This window comes from Pelodiscus sinensis, chromosome 20 (assembly GCF_052426305.1).
Source record: "Pelodiscus sinensis isolate ZL-2025 chromosome 20, ASM5242630v1, whole genome shotgun sequence".
NCBI classification, from domain to species: Eukaryota; Metazoa; Chordata; order Testudines; family Trionychidae; genus Pelodiscus; species Pelodiscus sinensis.
Window position 1 is genome coordinate 18,385,865 of NC_143071.1, and position 26,605 is coordinate 18,412,469.

General features: G+C 44.5%; 2 protein-coding genes across 5 annotated transcripts in view; one reads left to right on the top strand and one right to left on the bottom strand.

The window, feature by feature from the left end:
- Positions 1-608: 608 nt before the first annotated feature.
- On the top strand, positions 609-22,245 carry NUP85 (nucleoporin 85). Its single transcript, XM_075903697.2, has 19 exons — positions 609-766; positions 1,423-1,513; positions 2,618-2,780; positions 3,528-3,598; positions 7,508-7,551; positions 9,051-9,120; positions 10,167-10,288; positions 11,703-11,837; positions 12,326-12,448; positions 13,540-13,671; positions 14,403-14,509; positions 14,856-14,939; positions 16,498-16,563; positions 17,068-17,219; positions 17,320-17,437; positions 19,213-19,313; positions 21,079-21,230; positions 21,882-21,968; positions 22,059-22,245. The coding sequence occupies exons 1-19, from the start codon at positions 734-736 to the stop codon at positions 22,158-22,160; spliced, it is 1,953 nt and encodes a 650-aa protein (XP_075759812.1). The 5' UTR covers positions 609-733; the 3' UTR covers positions 22,161-22,245.
- GGA3 (golgi associated, gamma adaptin ear containing, ARF binding protein 3) overlaps positions 21,078-26,605 on the bottom strand; it is a 40,583-nt gene continuing 35,055 nt past the window's right edge. For all 4 annotated transcript variants that reach the window (XM_075903693.2, XM_075903695.2, XM_025178118.3 and 1 more), the window contains one exon: positions 21,078-25,152. In XM_075903693.2, the coding sequence (XP_075759808.2) occupies positions 25,042-25,152 (111 nt within the window). In that variant the 3' untranslated portion in view covers positions 21,078-25,041. The remainder of the gene's footprint in view (positions 25,153-26,605) is intronic.

Genomic DNA, 26,605 nt, shown 5'->3' on the forward strand with positions numbered 1-26,605 from the left:
CCTATGCAGCTGGAAGGAAGAGAGGCCAGCAGTGGGAGAGCCCTCCAGCTCTGCTAGCACAACTCTCCCACCCCTTTATTTCTGGATCCCTACACACCAGCATGATGTTGCCACAGGCTGTTTGGACTGAGCATGACACCGCCTGAGCCCACCCGCGAGAGCCATTGCACCGCCCTCCCCCGGGACTAGAGCAACGCCCCAGGGGCTGCCGCTCCAGCCTGATGGGCAACGTGAGGGCGCCCCACAGCCAGCGACACCGCCACCGCCACCCCGCGAGCAGCTGAGCCGAGCCGCCAGCGTTAGGGAGGGACGAGCAGGGGACCCCAAAGAGCCCAACCCAATCAAGAGACAACCCCCCTCCCCCTCCGAATGCATTGACTCGGGCCGCCTCTCCCGCTTATATAGCTTCGCGGGGTCCTTCCAGCGCTCGTTGCGCCATCGGGCTGTCTATTGAGCGCCTGCCCCCCATTTCAACATAAAAGCCCCAAAAGGGAGAACTTACCCTCACCCTTTCCAACACACGCAATTCCCCCCCTTCCTAAGGAGCTAGTCGAGAAGCGCAGCTGCAGCAATGTGGCCCAGGTGGCGTAGATTTGTGCAGGCACCGCAGTAGTCAGCTCCGAACTAGGGGCCTCTCTCTCTGCCTGGCGCCCTGAGTGCAGGCGGCCTGTGGTGGCGGCAGAGCTGCTTCGCTTCCGCTGTCCGGCCCCGGCCTGGAGAGCGCGCTGGTGGCATGGAGGAGCTGGATGTGGAGCCGGCGGTCACTGTACGGCAGAGCGAGTCCCTACCTCTGGGGAGGCTGGACCCTCCTCCCCCTGCCAGAAGCTCTGGGGCGGGGGAGGGAACAGGCGAGGGGGGGGGCCTGCGGGGAGAGGGGCGCGGCTGTGCGGGGCAGGGAGCTGTTGTGCCTCACTTCGGCCCCTCCCCCGTACCTGTGCATTACTGATTATCTCCCTTTGTTAGCACAGATGAGTCCCCCGCGCAAAAAAAAAATGCAATGATCATTAGCGCAGTACCTAGTGCTCTACAAGAGAGGGTAGGATCATTATCCCCGTTTTACAGATGGGCAAACTGAGGGCATCTCTCTTGTATCTGGGAGCAAGCATCCCAGCTTGGTTAGATAGACTTGTGCTAATGGGGCCTTGCCCTAGTGTGCTAAAAATGACTTTGTAGATATTGCTTTTACATTATGGCTCTCAAACCCACCCCATCCTCTCCTGGGGTTAAGAATGCGGGCTGCAACACTAAACAGCTAATTTGAGTTTGCTACTGTGGGCCCCACTACCACAAGCTTGTGGACTGAAATTGGGAGGCTGCAAGGGAGACATACTCTGAAAGAGGAAAAGGAATCCCGCTTGCTTGCTCTGTTGTCATAGAGCGCAGCCACATGCTTGATAGTCCCTCTGCCTTCTTTCCTAACAGCTGATTCCTGGAGTGGACTCCAATCGGAAGCAGATGTGTTTTGACTGGGGACCTGGAGAGATGCTGGTGTGTGAAACTTTGTTCCCAAAAGGTGGATAGCTTCTCTTTCATTTTTGAATGCTTGTCTTGGGTGGATTTTACTAAATATTAATGCAGAGCAAACTGGAGTATTGACAACCTCTAGGCTACGTCTACACTGGCCCCTTTTCCGGAAGGGGCATGTTAATTTCACCTATCGTAGTAGGGAAATCCGCGGGGGATTTAAATATCCCCCGCGGCATTTAAATAAAAATGTCCGCCGCTTTTTTCCGGCTTTTAAAAAAGCCGGAAAAGAGCGTCTACACTGGCCCCGATCCTCCGGAAAAAGCGCCCTACTAGGAATAAGAGCCTCCGGAAAAGGGTGCTTTTTCCGGAGGATCGGGGCCAGTGTAGACGCTCTTTTCCGGCTTTTTTAAAAGCCGGAAAAAAGCGGCGGACATTTTTATTTAAATGCCGCGGGGGATATTTAAATCCCCCGCGGATTTCCCTACTACGATAGGTGAAATTAACATGCCCCTTCCGGAAAAGGGGCCAGTGTAGACGTAGCCCTAGTGTTCAGAAACTGTAAATTAGATCCCAAAATAAATTAGCTTAAAATGAGATATTTGAAAATAAGCGTGGGGTTCTTTTTATTGCCTTTTAAAGAATTTGGTGTACGTTCAGATCATGTTTTTCAAGTTTTATTTTGCAACGAGAGCTAGAAACTTCTTGGCCGGTCATTTGATTCTAGGAGTTGAGGCTTCAAGAACACCACCAAATGATGTGAGAGTTAGCAACACTGTTAAACAGCTAAGAGCTGGGTGAAGAATTCAGTCACATTTGTGCACATTAGACTCATACATTCAGTCACAGTAAGCATACATGATCAGACTTAGGAATTATATTGAGCAGATTTGAATTTTCATTATCACATGCAAATTATTAAGGAATTTTGTGGAATTGAATATTACAGAGGGTCTGATATTTTATTAATAGTTTTGTGCCTCTTGTCCTATTTTTGTGCTGACTCCTAGACTTTTTACCAAATAAATTTCCAGTTAATATGTTAAGAACCATTACTGTAAGTACAGAAGTATATTACTATCCAATAGGACTGAGATTCTGCAGAGCCATAGCATTCATTTGGCTATTTTATGGTTTACATGCTTCATTTCAGGACGTGAAGAGAAAGGGCTAGGCTGCCCCAATATTTTCATTGTTCGCAAAGATCAAGATGTGTACTCACAGACATTACGCAAACTCTTCAATGAATCCCATGGGATTTTTGTTGGACTACAGAAGAGTGAGGAAGAATTGGCTGGGAAGTCAAAGAAGGCACAGTGAGTAAACAGAAATGCTAGATACTGTTGAAACAAAAAGAGAACATGTCTGCTTCCCTGTTCCCCATGGAGATCAGTAGTGAGGCATATTTTAGATGTGCCACTTAATAGTGGAGGGCGAAGGCAGGTTGGGAATAGTTCCGTCAGATCTGTTTCTCAAATAGTGTTGCATCTGTGCATCTTGTTAGGTTGGTAAGTTTGTGAGTTACCAAAGGTACAATTCATACAGTATATACCTTTGTTCATTGACTGAATTTAATAAAGAATATCTTGATTGTTCCTTTTATTTGTGCCCACTCTCCTTTACTGTTGATCTCTACTGCCTCATCTGTAGATACGAGGTAGGAGAGCAAATCCCCTATGCCTTTTACAGATTGTCTTGTTAGAATGTGAGGTAAGGTGATACAATAATTATTCTGTGCAGAAAATGACCAGTATATTGTTCCCCTTCCTCTACCAAACATATAAATCTTTCTCCAATGAGTGGAATAATGAAACTGAAATTCTCTTAGCTGGTGAGTCTCAGTAATATTGTGTAACTAATTTTTCCTGTTACCATTTTACAAAATTTGGCCCCAATCCTGCAAATAGACCTCTATGCCTGTGTAGAGCCCCACTGACTTCAGTACAGTGCAGGAGAGATCTGCCTCTTCAGAGAAACTTGTAGGATTGGGGCCCTACTATCCTGTAGGCACAAGACTAACAATAAATAAATCTCTCTAAACAAGATTTTTGTATTCTTCACAGATTGGTTCTAGTGAGTAAAAACTACCGTTCAGTCATAAGAGCTTGTATGGAGGAGATGCACCAGTTGGCTAGTAAGTTATTGTTCTCCATTTAAGAAAAGACAGTATTTGAGACCATAAAAAAATCTTGGTGTTAATAAAGCTTTTGATACTATCTCACAGGAACTGATAAACAAACTAGGGAAATGCAACCTAGATGGAGCTACTGTAAGATGGGTGCAAAACTGGTTGGAAAACTATTCCCAGAGAGTAATTATCAATGGTTCAGTCATGCTGAAAGGGCCTAAAGAGCAGCAGGGTCCTACAGAGATCAGTTCTGAGTCCAATTTTGTTCAATTCTTTATTAATGATTTAGATAATGGTATAGATGAGAGTACACTTATAAAGTTTGAGGAAGATACCAAGCTGGGAGGGATTGCAAGTACTTTTGTGGACAGAATTAAAATTCAAAATTATCTGGACAAATAGGAGAAATGATCTGTAGTAAATAGAATTAAATTCAGTTACAACAAATGCAAAGTACTTCACCTAAGAAGGAACAATCAGTTACACACATACAAAATGGGAAATCACTGTCTAGGATAGAGTACTGCAGAAAGGGATCTGGGAATCATAGTGAATCTCAAGCTAAATATGAGTCAACACTGTAATACTGTTGCAAAAAAAGCGAACATTTTGCAATGTATAGGCAATAGTGTTGTAAGCAAGACACAAGAAGTAATTCTTCTGGTCTACTCTATGCTGATTAGGCCTCAGCAGGACTATTGTGTCCAGTTCTGGGTGCCATGTTTCAAGAAAGGTGTGGACAAATTGGCGAAAGTCCAGAGAAGAGCAACAAAAATGATTAAAGATCTAGAAAATGTGGCTTATGAGGTAATATTGAAAAAATTGGGTTTGTTTAGTCTGGAGAAGAGAAAACAGAAGGGACATGATAGTTGTTTTCAAGTACATAAAAATTGTTCTTCACCTCTTAGGCTAGGACAGGAAGCAATGAGCTTAAATTGCAGCAAGGAAGATTAAGGTTGGACATTAGGAAATGTCAGGATGGTTAACCACTGGAATAAATTGCCTAGGGAGTTTGTGGAATCTCCATCATTGGAGATTTTTTAAAGAGCAAATTAGACAAACGCTGTCTGGAATGGTCTATATAATACTGAGTCCTTCTGAGAGTACAAGGGACTGGACTAGATGACCTCCAGTTCTGATTCTTTGAATAACATTTTGCAATTGTAATTTGTAATAACTGCTGTAATAGCGTTTTCTAATTTTAGTAACTATTGAGAATGCAGTTCCACCTAGGGATGTGAAGGACTAGTGGACTATCTGATAAGAAAATACTTATTGTATAGTTGACAGGATAATTGACTTGTCACCTCCCCTCTCTCTTCCCCTCTCCCCCCCGCTGTCTTTGTCAGATAGAGGTAGCAAGGAGGGGGAAGAAGAGGGCTACTTCAAAGCAGCAGTGCCGCTTGAAGCCTGGGTCCAGACCCCAGGATCCACGCAGCACTGCCACTTTGAAAAGCAGCGTGCAGCCCAGGGCAAGCTGAGGTGTCCCCAGGCTGCACGTAGCATTTCAGAGCGGTGCCGTGTGGATCTTGGGATCAGTTGGGGACTCCCCAGCTGACCCCGAGTTCCATGCGGCACTGCTGCTTTGAAATGCAGCGGGGAGCCCAGCGTCGGGCTGCACATGGCATTTTAAAGTGGCAGGGCTGCATGGAGCTGATCTTGGGCTCCTTGTGACATTTCATAGCCGTAGTGCCATGTGGAGCCTGGGATGAGCTGGGGACTCCCCTGCTGACACCAGGCTCCACACAGCACTGCCGCTTTGAAATGCTGCCACGGCATTTCAAAGCGGCAATGCCACACAGAGCCCATGGTCAGCAGAGGAGTCCCCTGCTGACCCTGGGCTCCAGGTGGTGCTTTCGCCTTTGAAGTTGCTACAAAGGGCTGTTGCTACACTTCAAATGCAGAGGCACCCTATTGACTAATTGATTAGTCAATTACCCGATATTTAATATCCTTAGATCCACCCATAGATGCCATGCCAACCTAGGGAGAGACATTTTGCATTATTTTAATTGAATTTTCAGAATTTACACTTACACTCACTTTTTAAAATACTTATTCCTCCAAATTATTTCTCTGCTCTAGAGATGTAACAGTATATAGTTGATTAACTGATAAGCAAAAGCTTATAGGTTAACGCTGTAGACTACACACATTTCCTCTTGCCTCCCCCCCCAAGCCAGTAAATTTTTTGCAGGCTGGTTAGCAGCCTGGCTCAGTCCTGGTTTGTGCCAGGTCTGGGAGTTTCCCCTGCTGTGGTTCTACCTTTAAAGTATATTAGGAGCCGGGCAGGCAGCTAGCCCAACTCAGTTCTGGCTCATGCTGGGTCTGGATACTCAGACCCCATCCCCGGACAGGGGTTGCTACAACCGTGTGCTGCTACCTCTGTGTTAGAGACAGCAGCAAAGGGCAACAGGTCTGTGAGGGGAGCTGGTTTTTAAACTGGCTCCCCTCGTGGACAAGCTCCCACCTGGTACCCCACACTGTTGCCTCTGATACAGAGACAAAAACATGGAGTGGCAGAAGGCTCTTCAGGAATGGGGCTGGAGCATATTGGCTGCTGGCCCCACCCCTGGGACTGTAGAATAATCAAGTAACTGATTAAAAATTCATGAGGTTAATCGACTATTCAATTAACTGATATTTAACATCCCTATTCAGCTCTTTGATTCCCTCCTTGATCTTTCAGCTGTCACAAGTTGCTTTTTTTGTTTCTGCTTCATTTCTTAAAATATTTTGTACTCTCCCACTTCCATCTGCCTCAAACAGTCATTCTTATTGTCCCTTCTAGAATGCCATGCTTCTGATTATTTATTTGTAACTCCATTAATGCAGGATTTTGTCTCATCTTCTCTGCTGGGAAAAGCAACTTCTAACTCTGTCAGAAGAATAGGTGACCATACTGGATCATTATTACAGCTGCAATGTCCCTGTTTTGTCATCAGTTTTAGGCATAGTCTGATGATAGTTAGTGCTAGTCCTTCTTCTCTTTAGTTAATAGGCTTGTTCTTGCATGTGGCACCCCTACCTGTAACTTACTATTTCCTTATCCTTATCCTTATTTCTCTTCCTGTACCATCATATGACGTATATGTAATAATGACATTTAGCAGGGTAGTTACCACAAACACTCAGTGTTGAAATACTGTTCAGCAAGCAAAACTGTTTCCAGCTATAACATCATATGAATTTATCATCTTTTCACAGAGCTCTCAGAATAGTATCCCCTCTATGACTCTTAGAAAAGAGATCAGAACATGTAAAAAATTAAGAAAAGGTGCTAAGTAACTAATGAAATGCCTAGTAACATTTAAAAGTCTATGACAGAGATAGGAAACCTTTTTTGGGTTGGGGGCCACTGACCACAACAAAATTAGTCAGGGGCCACACAGAAGCGAGAAGCACAAACAAAAAACAAAAAAAACCAACCAACCAAAAAACCCCAGCTGAGAAGCAGAAAGACATTCCTCATATCCCCCTTCCACATCAATGCCTAGGTGGGGCCCAGACTAGTAGATTTTCGGGGCTCCTCTATGTTCTGGGGTGGGACCAAAAATGAGTTCAGTGTGTGGGAGGGTGCTGCCGAGAAGCCGGCTTGAGGTGTGACATCTGGGTGGGGAGGAGGGAGATGTGGCCCCCTCTTGCCCAAATTTCACAAGGCTAGAATGCCAGTGAAGGCTTCTTGATGCTGGGGTGGGAGCCTCAAGACTCTAGGACTGGATCCAGGCAAGCCGGGGGCCAGATCCAGCCCCCATGCTGTGTAGGTTCTCCACCCCTCGTCTATAACGAGACTAAGGAATGACTAAGCATATCATTGGATTCAAACATGAAAGAGCTTTATTTCTGAGCAGTGTCACCACAGGACTGAAAGAATATTTCTGGGGTGTTTTGACTTCTTTCTCTCTCTTCCCTCAGTTTCCACTCGGGACCCTGAGCTGCAGTGTCAACACAGCACCCAGGTAATTTGCAAACACTGTATTGTGAAATCTAGTCACAACTGAAAAAAAAAACTACTGCCAGCAAATTCATTATGCAAGTATGTTGTTACAGTGACATTCTAAATCTGTTTCATTAGTATTTTGCATTGGTGATATATTGGTATAAGAGAGACAAGTTGTGCTCTGACGTTATTTATGTACAGATGCAATTTTTTAGACCTCAGATACTCTCACCTTCTAACAAAATCCAACCATAAACGAATCCCCCAGCCCTCTATTAGATCCTACGTCTCCAGTGTCTCACCCCCAAAACCAATGAGGCTTGTAGTGAGACTTGAAATCCTGCACTTGAAGCAATAATGGAACAATCTTTCAGGAAGAGTAAAGAATATCAGCTGTGGCATTATCTTGTCAATGTTAATGTTGCCGTACTCCTCTCTCTGTCATAACTTTTTCTTGCATTATAAATTCAGATCTATAGAAGCAAAATAAAGGTCACTTTTAGTTGAGGTCTCTAAGGCTACGTCTACACTGGCCCCTTTTCCGGAAGGGGCATGTAAATTTCACCAGTCGTAGTAGGGAAATGCGCGGGGGATTTAAATATCCCCCGCGGCATTTAAATAAAAATGTCCGCCGCTTTTTTCCGGCTTTTAAAAAAGCCGGAAAAGAGCGTCTACACTGGCCCCGATCCTCCGGAAAAAGCGCCCTTTTCCGGAGGCTCTTATTCCTACTTTGAAGGAGGAATAAGAGCCTCCGGAAAAGGGCGCTTTTTCCGGAGGATCGGGGCCAGTGTAGACGCTCTTTTCCGGCTTTTTTAAAAGCCGGAAAAAAGCGGCGGACATTTTTATTTAAATGCCGTGGGGGATATTTAAATCCCCCGCGCATTTCCCTACTACGACTCGTGAAATTTACATGCCCCTTCCGGAAAAGGGGCCAGTGTAGACGAGCCCTAAGGGTATGTCTACACATCAAAGCTATTTTGGGATACCAGAGGTATCTCAAAATACCTACCCTGTGTCTTCACAAGCCATCTGTTATTTTTAATGGGTGCACTATTTCGGCATCCTGGTAACCCTCATTCCACGGTTAAGGGATGTCTTAAAATAGCGCTTTATTTCTAAATAAACTCGAAATAAGTATGCAATTTGCATAGCGTGAATTGCTTATCTTATTTCGAGTTTAGAGTGCAGTGCCAGACATAGCCTAAGATTGCTAAGTTTTAATGTCAGAAAGAATTCCTGTATTAGCTTAGTGTTGACTACAGATGGTAGATTTTTTTAATTTACAAGCAGCTTCGAAACTCCCTAAATCATATATGTGGCCCTGTGTCTCATTTAATACCAGTCATCTCTGAAATGTTTGTAAAACACTTCTGTCCAAAGAAATAAACTTATCAGAGGACTGGATAAAGAGGAGGGTGATCCTGAGCATATTGTGGTTCAAATGCCTTTCTTTGGTTGCTGTATTAGGAAACTCTGGAGTTATTGTTGCATATGAAATCTGTATCTGTTGCTCCTCAGGTCTGTATTCTGTCTGCAATGGAGCTGATCTGGAACTTGTGTGAGATCATTTTTGTTGAAATAGCACCAGGTGAGAATCGGCATATAATAATAGTAAAATAGAAATGTTTTTTGTTTGCATAGGTCTTTGTTTTAGAAATGTATAAAGTGCCCATCAGAAAAGTCATGGTAATATTGTCAGGAAACAGCAACAGAACCTACTACTAATGCCTCCTGTCTCAAATAAGACTTGTCTTCTCTATCTTGCATTGTGCCCAAAATTTTTAGATCTCTTTCCCTTTTTCTTCCTGTTCTAATTTTCTCCTTTCTTTGTACAACGGAACTGGAGTTGGCTCATAGTACGTGAAATAAAGAAGTGTGATATCAAATGGAATTTTTTTGAGTTGTTGAATTTCAAGCAATAAACAATCTCTACATACAAAACACTATTAAATGCATAAGCACAGACTGTATAAATGTTACGTATCACTTACCCATTGGGGCCAAATTCTTTGGTGCAAGTCCATTGACTTTAAAGTGTTTTCTTGGATGTCAATTGAATTACACCAGCAGAGGACTTGGCCTGTGATTTTCAATCCAAGTGACTTTTTAGGCATGTAAACATGTGCTGTCTATTCAATGACATACTCTGGAAGAGTGGTTTTTCAAACTGGACCATTTGATGGTTGTTTGTTCAGTGCAAATATTATCTCGTGCTAATTTTCTTCCTCATTTCCAGCAAAGAGAAAAAAGATTGGAGAGGAAAATAAAGTGAAGAGGAAAACTATGTGCATCATATGGGCAATTTAAGATGTATGATAATTCTTTTTGAAGTGCCCGTGATACATTACAACAGTGTTGTCAGCTAGCAACGGCACAGATCAGGCGAATAGACAAAGGAACAAATCCACTTTCAGTTTGTAAAATTCTGAGTTTAATTAGGCAGCAGCCTGTTTTTCCCCATGGCCTTCAGTGAATTGAGCCTGGGAGATAAAAATCCTATGAATGAGCTGGAGGATTAGTCAGACTTGTCCTCTGCTTTTGCCTATGGGAACTATATTATGAAACTAATAACATTAGAATCTTAAAACAGCAGGCAATAGGGATTTGATCGAGAGATGTATTCTCTGCCTACAGCTGGCCATCTCCTTCTTTACCTCCTCGACTGGGTTCGTCTTCATGTGTGTGATGTAGACAGCATGGTTCGTGAAGTTCTGAACAGTGAAAATCCATCAAAACACAAAGACTTTTGGAATGCTGTGAGTGAAGAAGTCTGTGTTCTCTCCATCGAAGAAGTTTATATATTTGCATGCATGCTCTGTCCCTCCTTCTTCATGAATGGGTTTGTACACTAGATTGCATCTCAGAAACCGACATATGACATAGCTGCTAGTATCTGCATGGAAGGATTCCTGGAGGAAGCCATCATGAAAACTATTGCTCTCACTCCTAGAGAGGATTTCAAATCAAAATAGAGGCCAAGGCCAGCACACTACAGGGAAATGTTATAGGGCCACCCTACCTGGGCGGGCCCTCCTGCATCAGGTCATGGCATGACAGGTTCATCTGTTAAAGGAGCTGTCTTTCTCAATGTGTGATTCAGAAACCCACTTTTAGGCATAATTAATTCCTGCACATATACAATACTCTAAGTTAGAAAATAGGGATTTTATGGATAATGGAGTTCAGTAGGTTCACAGCATTTTTTCATACTCCCTCCTGGGATGTTATTTCCTGCTCACCCTCTTGAGATACAGTCCCTCTCTAATGTTTGTCTTTTCACTCTTATTCTGGGGCATCACTCTAGGCTGTCCACCTGAGAGTTCCCAGAGTCATTTTTTGCCCATGATGCTTCTCTGATCGCTCTAAGTCAGGTCTCCTCTGAAAAAACTCCCTGCAGCATTCTTCCCTTGCAGGCCTCCTTGCTTGTGAGTCCTACACATGCTCATAGAATGTTGCTGCAGGAACCAATCTCTTCTGGATGTGGTTCCCTATAGTTCTTCATTCAGGAGTGTGGCAGGGGGTCTTCTGTAGTGTTTCACTCCCCCTTCCCCTCCCCCCCCCCCCCCGCGCCCCTGCCTGTGAATCCTGCCCTTGGTCCTGGGATCCACCCTCCACCATCAACTTTCTTCTTTTGGGTTTGGTTTCCCCTAACGAGGAATGGTTCTTCCCTTGGTTCCTCTCCATGAACAGTCCTGTAACTTGGCAGGGGTTCTCTAGCTTTGGTCAGTCCTCACCAACAACATGCTTCACCTTCTTCCCACTGGCTCTGAGTACCAGCTCTCCTGTACTACTCCTGTTTCTGCCTGGGTCTTTCCTTTCCTCCCAGGCAGTTCTCACTTCCCTCTTTTCTCTGTCTCTCTCAGGTCCCTTTGATTTGACCACTGTTTATCTCTCTTCATTTATATGACCCGGGCCACTTACAACCAACTGAGAAGCAGCTGAGGGGTTGTGGACTCTCCTCCCTCATAAAGAGGCCCTTCACCCTCCTGCAGGAGGCTTGTGCTATGCAAGCATTTGAGTTAGCAGGATCTATAATTTAAGCTCTTCTGGTTACTTTACCTTTCCTAAGCCACAGATGTTGACTGAAATTCACTTTTGATCTGTTTCTGCAGTAAGGTGGTGTCTCAACACTGCTTCTGCATGGTGCTCACAGACTGGTTATTTTTGCAGGTGGACATCTTTGTGCTGCAGGGCCGGATGGATGAGGCACGGCACTTACTCTCTAAAGAAGCCAGTGCCAACCCTACATCGATGGGCATGTGCAGAATTCTGGATGACCTGATGAAGAAGATGCCTGTTCTTAGTGTATGCATGCAGCAGCTTTCTCAGACAGTTCCACTATGGAATAATGCATGGGATGGTCTTTAGGAGGGTGGCATTTGTAGTCCAGCTTGTATCATTTTGCTTTGGTAGTGATTCCTGTTCTTAATGCTGTGGAAGGAGACACACTTTCCAAATTGACAGCTCTTACACAACCTCCCAGATAATTTTCCTTGTTGACTTCATCCACACATCTCCCCTCTGCACATGCTGCAGTGGCTTTTTTGTGGTGAAAAGGCACCAGAAGCTGCATTGTGGTCCTGGATATGTTCCTGTGCACTCTATCTCTTTGATATTTAAGTGGCTGAAATGACGATGAAACCTCAAAAGATAGCAGAATACATAAAAATCCTTGCTGAGGGCCAATGTTTTGGTTTGTGTTGTGAAAGGCTTGTTTGAGAGTCCTGCAGAATGACTGTCGGAGCAGTTGGACTTTGCATTTACTTTATCGTGTATGTCTCTTCCCTGTTCAGATTGGCAGTACCCAGACACTGACTGAGATGGAACTGAAATGGCAGCACTGGCATGAAGAATGTCAGCAGTACCTCCAGGATGGGACCTTTGCTTCTAATCCCCGCATGGAGTCCATCTGCAAGGTGTGTTGCGGCTGCGAGGGAAGAAGGTTATGAGCATAGACAGGGCTTGACAAACCGCGGCGAAATCTACTCGCCAGCCCCGCACTGCGCATGCGCAAGACCTGCATTGCGCATACACCCGCCACCGGTGAACGGGGCAACCACTGAAATCTACTCACCACGGGCGAGTAGATTCACTGATTTGTTGAGCCCTGATCATAGATTTGAAGGCACCAGTAGACATCCACGGGGGGTTGGAAGTCCCGTGTTGGCCAGAGGTAATATTGGTATGCTATGTGGTCTGTGGTGAAAGCAGGATATATAGGGTGTTGGACTCTTGAGTGACTTCCACTTACTTCACCTCTCCATAAGTCAGGACTAATGCTGGCTATAGAACTGAGTTCATAGGCATGTTTGGAGGCCTGATTAATTTTTTTGAAACACTTAGGCTGTGTCTAGACTGGCAAGTTTTTCTGCAAAATCATCCGCTTTAGCGGAAAAACTTGCCAGCTGTCTACACTGGCCGCTTGAATTTCCGCAAAAGCACTGACAATCTCATGTAAGATTGTCAGTACTTTTGCGGAAATACTATGCTGCTCCCATTCGGGCAAAAGTCTTTTTCCGAAAAACTTTTGCGCAAAAGGGCCAGTGTACACAGCAGAGATTTGTTTTCCGCAAAAAAGCCCCGATCGCGAAAAGCGCGTCTAGATTGGCCACAGACGCTTTTCCACAAAAAGTGCTTTTACGGAAAAGCGTCCTGCTAATCTAGACGCGCTTTTCCAAAAATGCTTTTAACGGAAAACTTTTCCATTAAAAGCATTTCTGGAAAATCATGCCAGTGTAGACCTAGCCTTAGTGGATTTCAGCAAAAAGACTCAGTCATAAGTGTAAGATTGATATCATCAGTTCAGACTGTCCCCTCAATACAGTGCCTTCAAGAACAGCTATTCCTTTCCTTTGAGTTATGTGGTTTTAATTAAGTTGTTAGTGATTGCATGTCCTGCCAGTGGGAGTGATGCCAAGAGAAGTAGAGCGGAGGGATTAAAAGGAAGGAAACTAGTAATGAAGATGAGTCTTTGAGGGCTTATGGAGGCATTTCTCTTTCATGCTAGATCCTGCTGGGAGATGAGAACGCTATACTGGAAAAGAGGGAGCTCATGACCACTTGGTACCACTTTCTGGTGACCCGACTTTTGTATTCCCACCCAACTGTAAAGCCAGTGGAACTTCGCTTCTATGCCCAGGTAAGTCGCGAGTAATTGTATTCAACACCATGTTGCGAGGACTGAGTTTTACAGGGTCCGGATACTTGTGTGATTTTCCTACAGAGTTTGAAAGTGGATCAGCAACCGCCTGAGTTCCAAGTGCGTTATAAGTAGGGATTTAAAAATGTAACTTTGTAACTACTAAAAATTCGTAGCGGTTACATTCCTGCTCCAGGGGAGGCTTCACTGCAGGCTCTGCAGCCAGCTCTCCGCTCCACTCCCAGGGACCCATTGTGTAACCTGTGGCAGGGAAGGCGGGCCAGACGGGCCTGCCATGAATAGGGGCAGCTCCAGCAGGCCCTGTGGGGCTGGAGTCACTCCAACCCCAACCAGTTAACTGGAACAGACAAGCCTCACCCATTAAAGGTGGACTTACTGGTGAATCTTTTACATCCCTAGTTATGAGTAAAAAATATGTAGTTGACCAAGAATTTTCAGTGTATTTTGTAAGTGGTTCAGTTTCTATTTGAATGGGGCAAGCGGCGAATACCTGTGCTAATTTCTTTAAATCATAGTGCTGAATCTTTTCTGTTAAAACAGAGATGAAGCTTGTTGGATCATTTCAATAATGTTTTGTTTATCCTCCCCTTCCCCATTTTTTCTGAAAGGTCTGAATAAGGCCGATGCAGCCAAATAAATCTATTCTTCTGCGCTGTCCCAATGGCCCTTTGCATTGAATGTGTCTTGTGTTTTTTTGGGGGCTTCCACAGTCTAGCCTGGACCTGTTCCTGGAAGGAGAGAGCAGCCCTGAACCTTTAGACAGCATCTTAATGGCAGCCTTTGAGTTCGAGATCCACCAAGTGATTAAAGAATGCAGGTTGAGTTTTAGTAAGACTTTGACTTCTTCACTATACAGCATTGCTTCTTTGTTCCCTCAGTCCAGCAGCGAGCTGGCATCTCTTCTGTATTTGGGAGAGGAGTCCGCCTGCATACGGGGTTCCGTCTGCATAATAAGGATAACTGAGCCTTTCAGATCTGCTTTTTAAAGACTTTGGCAAGAACACTTAAAGCACCACTAGGTCTGTGGCATAATGTCACTCAACTGCAAGCCTGCTGGGGTAGTGCAGTGCATTGATTCTGTCAGTTGGAAATTTCTCCAGAAAACATAAGTCACTTCTCAATTACAGGCTAATATTTTCTTCTTTTGCTTTTTGCAAATGCAGCATCGCCCTGAGCAACTGGTGGTTTGTGGCACATCTGACTGACCTGCTGGATCATTGCAAACTCCTTCAGTCTCACAATCTCTAGTAAGTGCCTCTTCATTATTTACTCAGGTGTCCTGAGGCCAAAGATAGGAACCAAGGAGTGGTGATAGAAGGATAATGTGGTATTTTCTTGATGAAGAACCACATATCAGATTCTGAGAGCAGGGATGTACTGTGTATTCCTGTGAAGCTTGTGGGGAAAAAAAGAAAATCCAAGTGCTGCAAGGAGTGACGTTGCAGGAGAATGCTAGCTAATCTGTGTGACAGGCTCAGGTCAGGGATTTAAGAGTGCTAGAAGGAAAGTATGTGAGCCCTAGATTAAGTCGGTGTCTATTCCCTGGGTAAACGGGCTGGCATAGAACCAGCAGGAATTTTCCAGAAGCAGTCTGGACAATCAGGTCAGCTAGAACACCTGGAGCCTTTCAGAGCCAAGGGAGTCAGGCTAATCAGACCACCTGTGGCCAATCAAGAACCAGTTGAGACTGGTTTAAAAGAGCTCCTCTTCTGTCAGTTGAGAGGCATGTGAGAAGAAAGGAAGGAGCCAAAGTGCTGAGAGAGAGGAGTTTGGGTGGGAGCTGCAAGGCAGGAATAGTGTGGTGAAGGAATAGGTACCAGAGGAAAGGTTCTGGGAGGAATCATTTGGGGAAGTGGCCCAGGAAAGTAGTTGCCACATGTGGAGGAGAACAAATCCCATCTGTTGCTGCTGCTGCCGCCTTAGGGTCCTTGGGCCAGAACCCAAAGTAGTGGGTGGGCCTGGGTTACCCTCAGCCTTCCCCACACCACTACAGAGTCTGTCCCTGGATAGGAGACCAGGACTTAGAGGGGTTTTGCCCCCATAGTATGGACTAGCCTATGATGGGTATGGCTCAGTAGGCCTCTAGTAAAAAGGAAGAGGCCGTGTGGTGGGACATAGCAGACCTTTAAGGCTGAATACTATCCGCCCAAAGCATAGGACCCATGGGCACAGCCAGAGCTTTGCCACACCTGCCACATCTGAGTTGATACTAAACCAGCACCTCATTGATGATAATGTCTGGTGTGCTGTGGGCAGTGAAGTTTTTTCAGATGAAATATAACTGACAGTGGTTATTAAAGATCCCATGGCACAATTTTAATGAAGTAGGATTAGTAATCCTCTTACCTTTGCTACATTCCTACTTGAGTAATTGCATTCTGCCTAAATTTTGCTTGCCGTTCCAGTTGGCTAAAGGATGGCCTGAATTATTTTTTAGCTATGAAATGCTATTAAACAGCTGCTGTGTCTGTCCCATGGGGTGGCTGATTTTCAGTGGAGTTTGTAAACCATACTGAGATGCTATGGGACGAAATGTATTGTGAAAATGAAAAGGGTTTATTAATAGCTTCAACAGAATCTTTCCATTTAAGATACAACATTGAGGCTGTTCATAGTTTGCTGAGGGATCCTGCTGCAAAAAAAACCTTGATATGCATGAGTTGTAGAAAAATTGACTAATTTAGCTGCTACTTAAAAAAACAAAAAACACTAATAGCATGGATTGTGAGACACTTAATAAAACAGGTAATCACATTGTAGTCTGAGTACGTGTAAGGGTTAAATATTTTTACTTTTCTGTTTCAGTTTTGGTTCCAATATGCGTGAATTCCTTCTGCTGGAGTATGCTTCCGGGCTCTTTTCCCATCACAGGTAAACAACTCTTTCCCTGCTTTCAGATTCTAGGCCAACAGTGGGCATCAAAAGAGGCACCTTCATGTTAATGATATAAAAGGCAAAACAATTTTTATGGGACGGGATATTGATTGAACTGTTTGACAAAGCCTTTGGACTGCTTCTGCTAGAACCAGGGGTTAAAGAAAGGAAAGATATATTAGTTCTTATCAAGTGTCTCCACCATAGTTTTATTGCTTTGTTTTTTCTGGTTATAAATGCCACAAGTAAAACGTTATCCCTGCAACCCCAAGTGTGCAGAGCAGCTGTTGTGGGTAGTAGGGTGGCCACAATAGGCATCAGTACTAGATAAAGAGTAAAAGCCAATTTAAGTCTCAGAGACGAGTGATCTAACCAAGGGGTTTCTGACTGTGTTACTGTTCTTAGTCCTGTCTCAAATTTCTTTCATGGCTATAATAAAATGCTTAACTGAAGAGTTCTCCTAAGATGGAACATTTAACCTTTTTCTCCCCCCTTTTGTAGCCTATGGCAGCTGGGAGTAGATTATTTTGATTATTGTCCAGAGTATGGTAAGGTCTACTTGGAACTTCATATAGAACGAATCCCTCTCAACACGGAGCAAAAAGCCCTCAAGGTGCTGAGGATCTGTGAGCAGAGACAGATGCACGAACAAGGTGACTGACTCTTCATTACATTTCATTCCTCTATAGTGACCTGAGTAGAACTACTAAAAACGGACTCTCCATTTTCTCTTCTCCCCACATCATCCCAAAGTACGTAGTATCTGTAAGATCATGGCCATGAAAGCTGTGCGAAACAATCGCTTAGGCTCGGCACTTTCCTGGAGCATCCGAGCCAAGGATGCAGCATTTGCTACTCTCATATCGGACAGGTGAGTCTTTGTTACTGTCTAGACTGAGCAGAACCTTTTAGAGACTTTGCAGTAATGGTGGAGGGAAGGAAGGATTGTCCTGAGAAGGCTCTTCTGAAGGCTAGTGAAGATAACCTCTCTTAGAATAGAATCTCCCTCCCATTAGGACAAACTAGTGCAGAATTTGCACTAGTGAATTAAATCCTTGACCCCTTTCAGAGAGAGAGATGTTTACATAATTAGGAATGCAAAATCCTGTTAACTGGTTAAACATAATATTTAACCGGTTAACTGATTAAAGGGGGAACAGAGGCCTGCTGCGGACAAGGGCTACTCTGGCTGAGCTGGAATGCTCCTGTCTGTGGGCGTTGGAGGAGGGCTTCTCCAGCCCCCACTGGTTATCTGGAACTGGTAAGCATCACCTATGAAGGGTGATGCTTACCAGTTGATCTTTCACATCCTTACGTATAATACTTGCAACATACTACTTCCTTAGCTGTTTCCTTACCATTCTCCTCCCTATCTTCTGCAATCCTGAAAGGACAAGAATAGGGAAATAACAGACTTACAGATCAACTTAATCTTAGGTAGCAGAGGCAATTAACCTTATTTTGTGGAGACTTAATCTTGTGGGCAGTGGGGGGCCTCTAAGGGAGGGAGAATGTGTTCTATCCAATGTTGGAGAAGGGAGATCTGATTTCTATTTCTGACTTGCTCCTATGTGATCATTGACAAGTCTATCCTATATCTGCTTCATTTTTTTTTAAAGATGAAGGGAAAGTACCTGAGTCTCATCTAGGATTAGATTGTAAACTTTGAGATCTTAGGGTAGAAGATGCTCCAGAACAGTGCTTCCCAAACTGTTTGCTAAGGCGACCCACCAAACACATTTTGGTGGGTTGTGTTTGGTTTGGTGTGGTGGGTGGTGGTTTTGTTTGTTTTTTTATAATCCACCCTTACCTATATGCACTCTCTGCCCTACCATTGCAATCTTAATCCCAGGCAGCTGGGCCAAACCTGAGTGGCACTGCAACCCTGTGTGCCAGACCACAATGCCCTGGAGCAAGGAGTTGGGCTTACTGTTGGGTGAGCGCAGGCATGTTTGATCTCCAGTCATCACTCCCCAGGCCACCTGTACATTGGGCTGGGAGAAGTGTCCTGTTCACCCATCTAGAGTCTTCCCACAATCCCTAGGACACACTTGTTTAGGAAAAATGCCATAATAGTGCAAGGTGGTGTTTTTTCACATTGGGGGCTGAATACCATGGGGGGATTGCTAATTTGTCTTGTTTTAGGAGGGGGAGGGATTATATTTACTTGAATGAATGTGGAAGAGAACCAACTCAGGAAGTTGGCACTGAAAGCAGAAGCATAATAAAGGCTCAAATGGAAAAACTCTTAGGACTTAAGCAGCCAGAGCAAATTATCAGCTCTTCTGTGCAGTAGAAAAACAAAGCCTTAGTTCTGAACTGGCAGAGGTGTTTATGCACTTATTCCTCGACTGCTTACTGTACTGCTATTCTTCCACCTCTGCTTTTAAAAACAAACCCTGATGACTGCAGGTATCCTGAATAATAACAAAAATAAATGGTATGGAGATGGGTGGATTAAACATTCTATCCTGCCTCCATGGAATGGTTTTGGCTCTTTGGGAGGGTGATTAAAACAGAGTGAAGTTTTGCAGTTGGGTAGTAAAGCTTCTCTGAAGAGTGGGAACAGAACATAAGAATAAGTATAAACTGAGCTTGGTGGACACAAGTCTCCTCTGACCTCTGATGTGTGCCATTTCCTTTTAGATTCCTAAAGGATTATTGTGAGAGGGGCAGCTTCTCAGACCTGGACCTTATAGATAACTTGGGACCTTCCATGCTGCTCAGTGATCGGCTGACATTTCTTGGTGAGAATTTGCTGTCTGCCAACCAGGGATGTTAAATGTCGGTGAATTAAATAGTTGATTAACCTCATGAATTCTTATTGGTTACTTGACTATGCTATAGACCTCAGGGGTGGGGCTGGCAGCCACTGTGCTCTGGCCCCACTCCTGAGCAGCCCCGTTACTCTGTGCTGCTGCCTTGGTATCATAGGCAACAGTGCAGGATGCTGGGCAGGAGCTGGTCTATAAGGGGAGCCAGTTTAAAAACCAGATCCCCTTGTAGACTGGCTGCCTCTCACCCCACGCTGTTGCCTCTGATACAGAGGCAGCAGCACGGGGTGGCAGTAGCCCCTGTCCAGAGTGGGGTCTGACTCCTAGACTCAGTGTGAGCTGGAACTGAGCCAGGCTCCCTGCCTGCCTCCTTATACACTTTAAATGCAGAGCTGCAGCAGGGGTAGGTCCCAGACCCAGCACAAGCTGGGACTGAGCTGGGCTGCTGGCCAGCTTGCTAAAAAGTTTACTGGCAACAGCGGGGAGGTAGGAATATGTGTAGTCTATAGCATTAACCAGTAAGCTTTTGCTTATCAGTTAATTGGTTAATTGACTATACTATTACATCCTTACTGCAAACCCTTCTTAGAACTTCTTACCCTACAACTATTTGTCTGAAGCTGCTACAGGTTCTCTCCATTTCTTCTTTCCTTTACATCCCTAGTCCTTTACAGATGTCGGGTGGAGAGCAGATTATTGTGTATGATTTGGGATATTGCCTTCTTACTGTTGGCAGACTGTTTTACCTCAGACTGCATTCAAAGAAGTTCTCTGAAGTTCCATACCAGTTTGTACAGGACAGTCTAAGGCTCTGGGACTCATAAATCTGGGATTTATAAATCTAAAATCTAATTAAATAACCACTTACCTTTCCCCTCTGTTTCCCTATCTAGTGGTGCTTCCTGTGAGGCATTAGTGATCAGAACCTGGAAAAACTTGTGGGGATTTTCCTAGATACATAAGGCAACTCTCTTGCACTAATGATCTTGCCCATATGGTAGTTCTGCTTGCCACTTGGAGCTCTCCAGAGTACATCTCCACACCTCTATTTGTTCAACATGGCAACTCTAGGCCCATAGTGAGGAACACTTAACTCCATATTAGGAATGTTAAATTGCACATAATTGACTAATCGATTAGTCAATAGAGCACCTCTGCCCTGGCTGTTGCTACACTTCAAAGGCGAAAGCACTGCGTGGAGCCTAGGGTCAGCTAGGGACTCCCGCTGATCCCAGGCTCCATGCAGCACTGCCGCTTTGAAACACTGTGGGGAGCCCAGTGTCAGGTTTCTTACGGCATTTCAAAGCGGCAGCGCCACGTGGAGCCCGGTATCAGCTGGGGACTCTGGCAGAACGGCTCTTGCACAAGAGCGGGGTTTTGTGCAAGAAGGAGCAGCATAGACTGCTCCTTCTTGCTCAAAAGCCCCTTGTGCAAAACGACGACTCATTGAGTATTCAAATGAGGTGCAGTGATTCAACACCATGCCTCATTTGCATATGTAATTGCACAAGGGCAATATCAAGGCAATGTAGATGTAGCCTTGTATAGGAAGCACAAGATTTCAACTTTCCTCTTCAGCCAAGACCTGCCAAGGAGCTCACTCCTCCAACCATTTAAGTTCTGGGAGCTTTACCACAGACTTCAGAGGCTAATCGTGCAACTTTATTTTTTAAAAAAAAGGCATTGGATCTTCTGACACTAGCTAATGCTTTACTGTCCTCACTCACCACACCCACAGGGAAATACCGAGAATTCCATCGGTTGTATGGGGAGAAGCGTTTCTCCGAAGCTGCCAAGCTGCTCCTGATGCTGATGACAGCTCGGATTGCTCCATGTTCATTCTGGATGACCCTGTTGATCGATGCTCTCCCCCTCCTGGAGCAAAAAGAGGTGAGTTGGGGGTTCTGATGTAACAATACAACTGCTCTACTTGTTATTCCCAGGCACCTCTTTTATCCTGACTAGGAGTACAGAGATCTGACAGGGTATCTTGGAACTCTTTGTCTGCCCTTTGTGGCTGGGACAAACTGCACTAGTGATTCTCTGTACTTGTCTTGCAAATAAGTTAGATTTGGCTGTTCAGGAAATATGTGGCCATATGAAAGTTGTGGCCTGTGTTGGTAAAGATGAAGAGGCACTTAAGACAAAATAAATCTCCGTTGTACATCCTGTGAAATGTTATATGTACGCTAGGGTTGCAGGAGGTAGGGGGTAAGATTGTAAATCAGCACTAAATTCAGCCCTGTCCTTTCAAAGTAGTAGAAACATTGTACTGTTTAGGGTTGGGCTCACTACAAACTTGCCCAACTGCTTTAGTTGCTGGAATTTGGGATTTTCTAGTGTGCATCCCTCTCGTTTAAGGTTTGTCCAGAAAATTACAGCCTCTCAATTGCAAGACCTGTGCCTTGGCAGGTGTTGTGGTCCAAATGGAGACATGGTGTGCAGAAGCTGTCTCCTCTCATTGACCTACCCCAGAGCCACTCATTCTCGATCCTTCCAGCTATGTAGTTAATGTTTTAAGCAATATTCTCTTTCCTCCAGGTAATATTTTCAGCAGAACAGACATATGAATTGATGCGCTGCTTAGAAGACCTGACAGCTGGAAAGACAGATAATCAGAAATTTCAGGTAATCCTGGCCTGAGGTCAATTAGATGATTTGACTGGAGTGGCATGGGAAAGGGGAAGCAAGTCTGCATAAAACTCTTCTTGTTTTTAGGGTGATGATATTGAGACCACCAAGGTGGACATCTTAAGACTTGCTCTCGCACGAAACCTTGCCCGAGCTATTGTCAAGGAGGGCACGTTGGAAGGATCATGAGAATGGGCTACTGAAGTAACTCTGTGATATACTGTACATAAACTGGCAGCTTTTCTAAGAATAAATCTCATTTTGCATATTTCTAGCTCATCTGTTCTTGTGCCAGTTTTCTCTAAATGTTTCAAATAAGATAATGAGCCTGTAGGAAGACTTCCCCCACATGCTCTACATTCCTTTAGCAATAAACTGCCTCTAAGATTTATTCTAGGCACCTCAATTCCTATAAAGGATTTGGTTGCTGCAAGTCAGCTTGCAAGTGAAGGTTTGCCAGGCTTGACCTATGTTCAGGGCTCGACAAATTATACAATCTACTCACCCGGGGCGAGTAGATTGTAACCCGGAAGAGCCGGATTCCAGTGATCTGCGCATGCGCAGATCGCCGGACAGCGCGGCTGGCGAGTGGGGCTTGCCGCGGTTCAGCGAGCCCTGCCTATGTTGTTGTTCAGATAGCTAAATGTGTGCAACATTTGCGTGTTACCATTTCAGTTGTGGTGTCTCCTCTATCTGGAGCTGAATTTTAATGGCCTACCTTCCAACCCTGATTGAGGTAACAGCCTCCACCTCTTTTTGATTGGTGGATTGACTCTCATGGCTTCCATAAACAGCAACCTACTTCTCAGTTTGTCACAAAAGACCCCACAATAAGCAAAGTAGGGAAAACAGTTTATTTAACATGCAGCAAAACAAATGCATTGGAGACATATTTACAGTGTGACTGCTCAGACTGAAGCTGCCAATGAACAAGTAACATTCATAAATAATTTCCAAAGCTCATACAATAGTTTTCCACAAAGTGAGACTATGGTCTCTTTCCCTTTGACTGAACAGCATGGGCCTTGCAGTGCCATGAACAAAGAGGATGAAGCTATTCTGCAGAAAGCACTTGTGCTCTTTTGATTTCCTCTCAGTGAGTCTCACTTCTAGGCATCTAAAGCAGGGAAATCTGCTTCCTAACAATACGTTACAGCACCTGGGCAGACTTAAAAGAGCTAAGCAAAGCCCCTAGATGTATTGTCTACAATGCCAGTGAGGCCCATGTTGAAAGCAAAAAGGATGTTCCTTGCTCCCCCCTTTCCCATCAGTTTAAGAACACAGCTGCAGTTTTTTTTCAAAAGACAAGCATCTCTTCCACTCAAAGACAATTCAGAAGGCCACATGTCCTGAGTACCAAATCACAACTAACACTTTGCAAGCTGAGTGGATTTTTACTTCTACTTACCTTTTAATGTCTAGTGCCCCTTTCATTTTGCTCCATGGTTCATATTTCTTACTACTCTGAAGAAAAACATTGAGCGACTGTGGAAAGTACAAAGTGACTAGAGAGATCTCCAAGCTCTACTTAACAGTAATGAATTTTGTAACCTCCATTAAATCCATCAGCATTTCCTCATTTTAGTTTTATTCCTATAACAGGCTAGAATATCTTCCTGCAGTACTGAGTGTGTGGGCAGTCAGGCTGAACAATCTCTTCACAATTTCAGAGAGCTCTGACTGTACCTTAAACTGTTAGAAACGCTGTGTTTAGTGTAGTTAGTTTCTATACAGCCACCTTGCATGCTGTCTTCACTGGAGTGCAAGTTTACAGAATTAAACCAGGAAAAAAATGTTTCATGAAAACAATTAGCTAAAAGGTCACCGAATAATTGTTTAGGTATGTGCAGATAGAGAGCTCATTTGTCCCAAGCCCCATGATTCAACATACAGTTGATTTCCTGCAGAGCAGGGCGTTCCCCTTGTGGAGACAATTGCACTTAGCCACTTAATACTGGGAACAAATAAAACAGGGTACTAAACCCAGCAGTGCACATCTCAGCCTAGTGGATTCTGCCTTACCTTCATCAATCTGCTCACTTACGTCCTATAACTTCACTATTTACATCTCATATTCTTAGTCTTTTCAAGTGAACACAGTATTCAGCTATAACAACACTGTCTGCATAAGGAGAACCGAGAGGCATTTCTCCTTATCCCTGGTCTCAGTCTCTGCACCTGATTAGTGGCTGCTGAGGCTGCTGCACTGTAATTACCATCCTTTTATCAATGTAACCTTTGCTGTCCACTCAGTCAAGGACAACTGGAGCCTTTTGGCCCTGTTGGTTTTACCTCCCTGTTGCACACATTTCCTCTCCCTCATACTATGGAATGTGATGAAGGCAGAAGAATACACAGTACAGCCGTATGAATAGAAAAACTAGCATGAGCTGCCTGGAAGAGAGACAGTGCAGAGGCAGCTGGAAATATAAAACAAAAGCAACTAAAGAGTATCACACAAGGTGCAGTTACCGTCTGAATGAGCAGCACTGGCTCCAGCTGGCACTGGAGAGGAAAACAGGAGGCATGAAGTGTCATTTTACTGTAAAAAGCCTTCCTGTCTCGGAACCAGTGGTTCCTGCACAGCATGCCGAGAAGGTTCAGTTCTGGCATCGAGGCAAAAGCCATAGGGCAGGCACAGGCTTTAGGGCTCTGCCCCGAGGAAACTCGGGATGGCATCATAACCCTTACCAGCCTGTAGGCAGCTCTGGACAACAGCAAGGGAGGAAGCCAACCCATCCCCTTCTGGCTACAGGTCTCCCTTCCAGAACACCATTATTTCAAGTTTAACAAAGTGGAAGATAGAACCAGATTCACCCAGAGGCCAAGATAAATCAGCCAGCAAAGCCTCTCGCTGGCTGCCTCTCAGTTCATTCTTGGCATAAATGCCCCAGGCCCACTTCAACCCGAGGTAAAACATTCCAGACTAAAGCTACAAGCGGAGTGGTCAGGACATGTAAACAAAGCTAAACATCACCAGTGGATAGCATGTGTGCCCCTTCCACGTCACATTCCAGTCCCTTTGGGGTGCCTGCCTGGTCCTGTCATGGAGACTGGCAGACTCGCTGCGTCATAGATTACCCCATTGCTCTACTGGGGGAAACTGATCTACTTCCCCAACCTCAGTGCTGGGCTGGTCTCCCAAAGTGAAAGTCAGTCTGTACCTCAGCCTCACCTTGTCCTGCAAGGAAGAAGAAAAACATGATGTTAAAGTAGCAGCATCCCCTGGAGCAGGAAGGCCATCACCCATTACTAGCAGGAGAACAATGGCAGTGCTCCCAAAAGATACACTCTACTGTAATAATAGTTTAGAGCCCACAATGGCTCTGTCTGGACACACCATATGGAGCAAGGGGTCAGTGAATATATATATATATAAACGGAGCATTTCTGGCTAGTTAATAAGGCTGGTTTATTTATTCTTTAGTTTGTGAGTATGAAAGGTCTGTTTCTTGAGTGAAATAGCAGAAAAAAATATTTACTTTGCAATAGATACATTGTATACCATCAGCATTTGTAGTTCAGCTGTTTCCCAATGATCCCATCACTAAGGACATGCTTTAGTACCACTAGAAGAGTACAAAGTCTCAAAACAAACAGTAGTGCAAGATGTAGAGGACGCGTACAACCTGACATTCCTATTTCTTGCAAGAATGACTAGTGGAAAAATAAATCTTCCCTCCCTTGGTTATATGGCTTTTCTAGATGTTCCACAACGTTAGTTTATAGAAATCCACCAAAACCCCATGATCTTTGTACCTTGGGATCTAACACTTTTTAGCTGATGTTGTAAATACTACTTTTACCATACTCTTCAAAAACAGTAAGTTACAAATGCCTAGGTTATCTGAAGTCTCAGAGGGGTTGCTGTGTTAATCTGTATCGGCAAAATCAACGAGGACAGCAGCAGCTGTAAACTGGGAGTTTGTAAGGGGAGTTTGGATTGTGGGACACGTTTAGGGTTTGTTTTTGCCGTAGGGGTGTGTTTTGGTTTGTTTTTGTGTTCGCCGGACTAACAGGATTTAGGTGAGAAGGCTGATTAACATAGAGATAGCAGTGGCCATAACCCAAGCAGTGGAGGATACAATGAGACTGAATGGATGTGGCAGCTGTGGTATGTATATGGTACTGGAGGGGGTACCTGAAAGGAGTTTTGTTTGTATGAAATGCCGCCTAATAGAATTGATGGAAGAAAAGATCTGAGGATTGGAGATGCAGGTGGAAACTCTGGTTGAGTTTAGTTATAAGCTGGGGACACATCAGTTGGAAGTAACGGAAGAGGAGAAGGACCTCGGTCGGAGTCCTGGTTGATTATAGGATGACTATGAGCCACCACTGTGACTTGGCTGTGAAAAAGGCTAATACGATCTTGGGATGCATTAGATGAGGTATTTCCAGTAGGGATAAGGAGGTGTTAGTGCCGTTATACAAGGCATTGGTGAGACCTCATTTGGACTACTGTGTGCAATTCTGGTCTCCAATGTTCAAGAAGGATGAATTCAAACTGGAACAGGTACAAAGAAGGGCCACTAGGATGATCCGAGGAATGGAAAACATGTCTTATGAAAGGAGACTCAAGGAACTTGGCTTGTTTACCTTAACCAAAAGAAGGTTGAGGGGAGATATGATTGCTT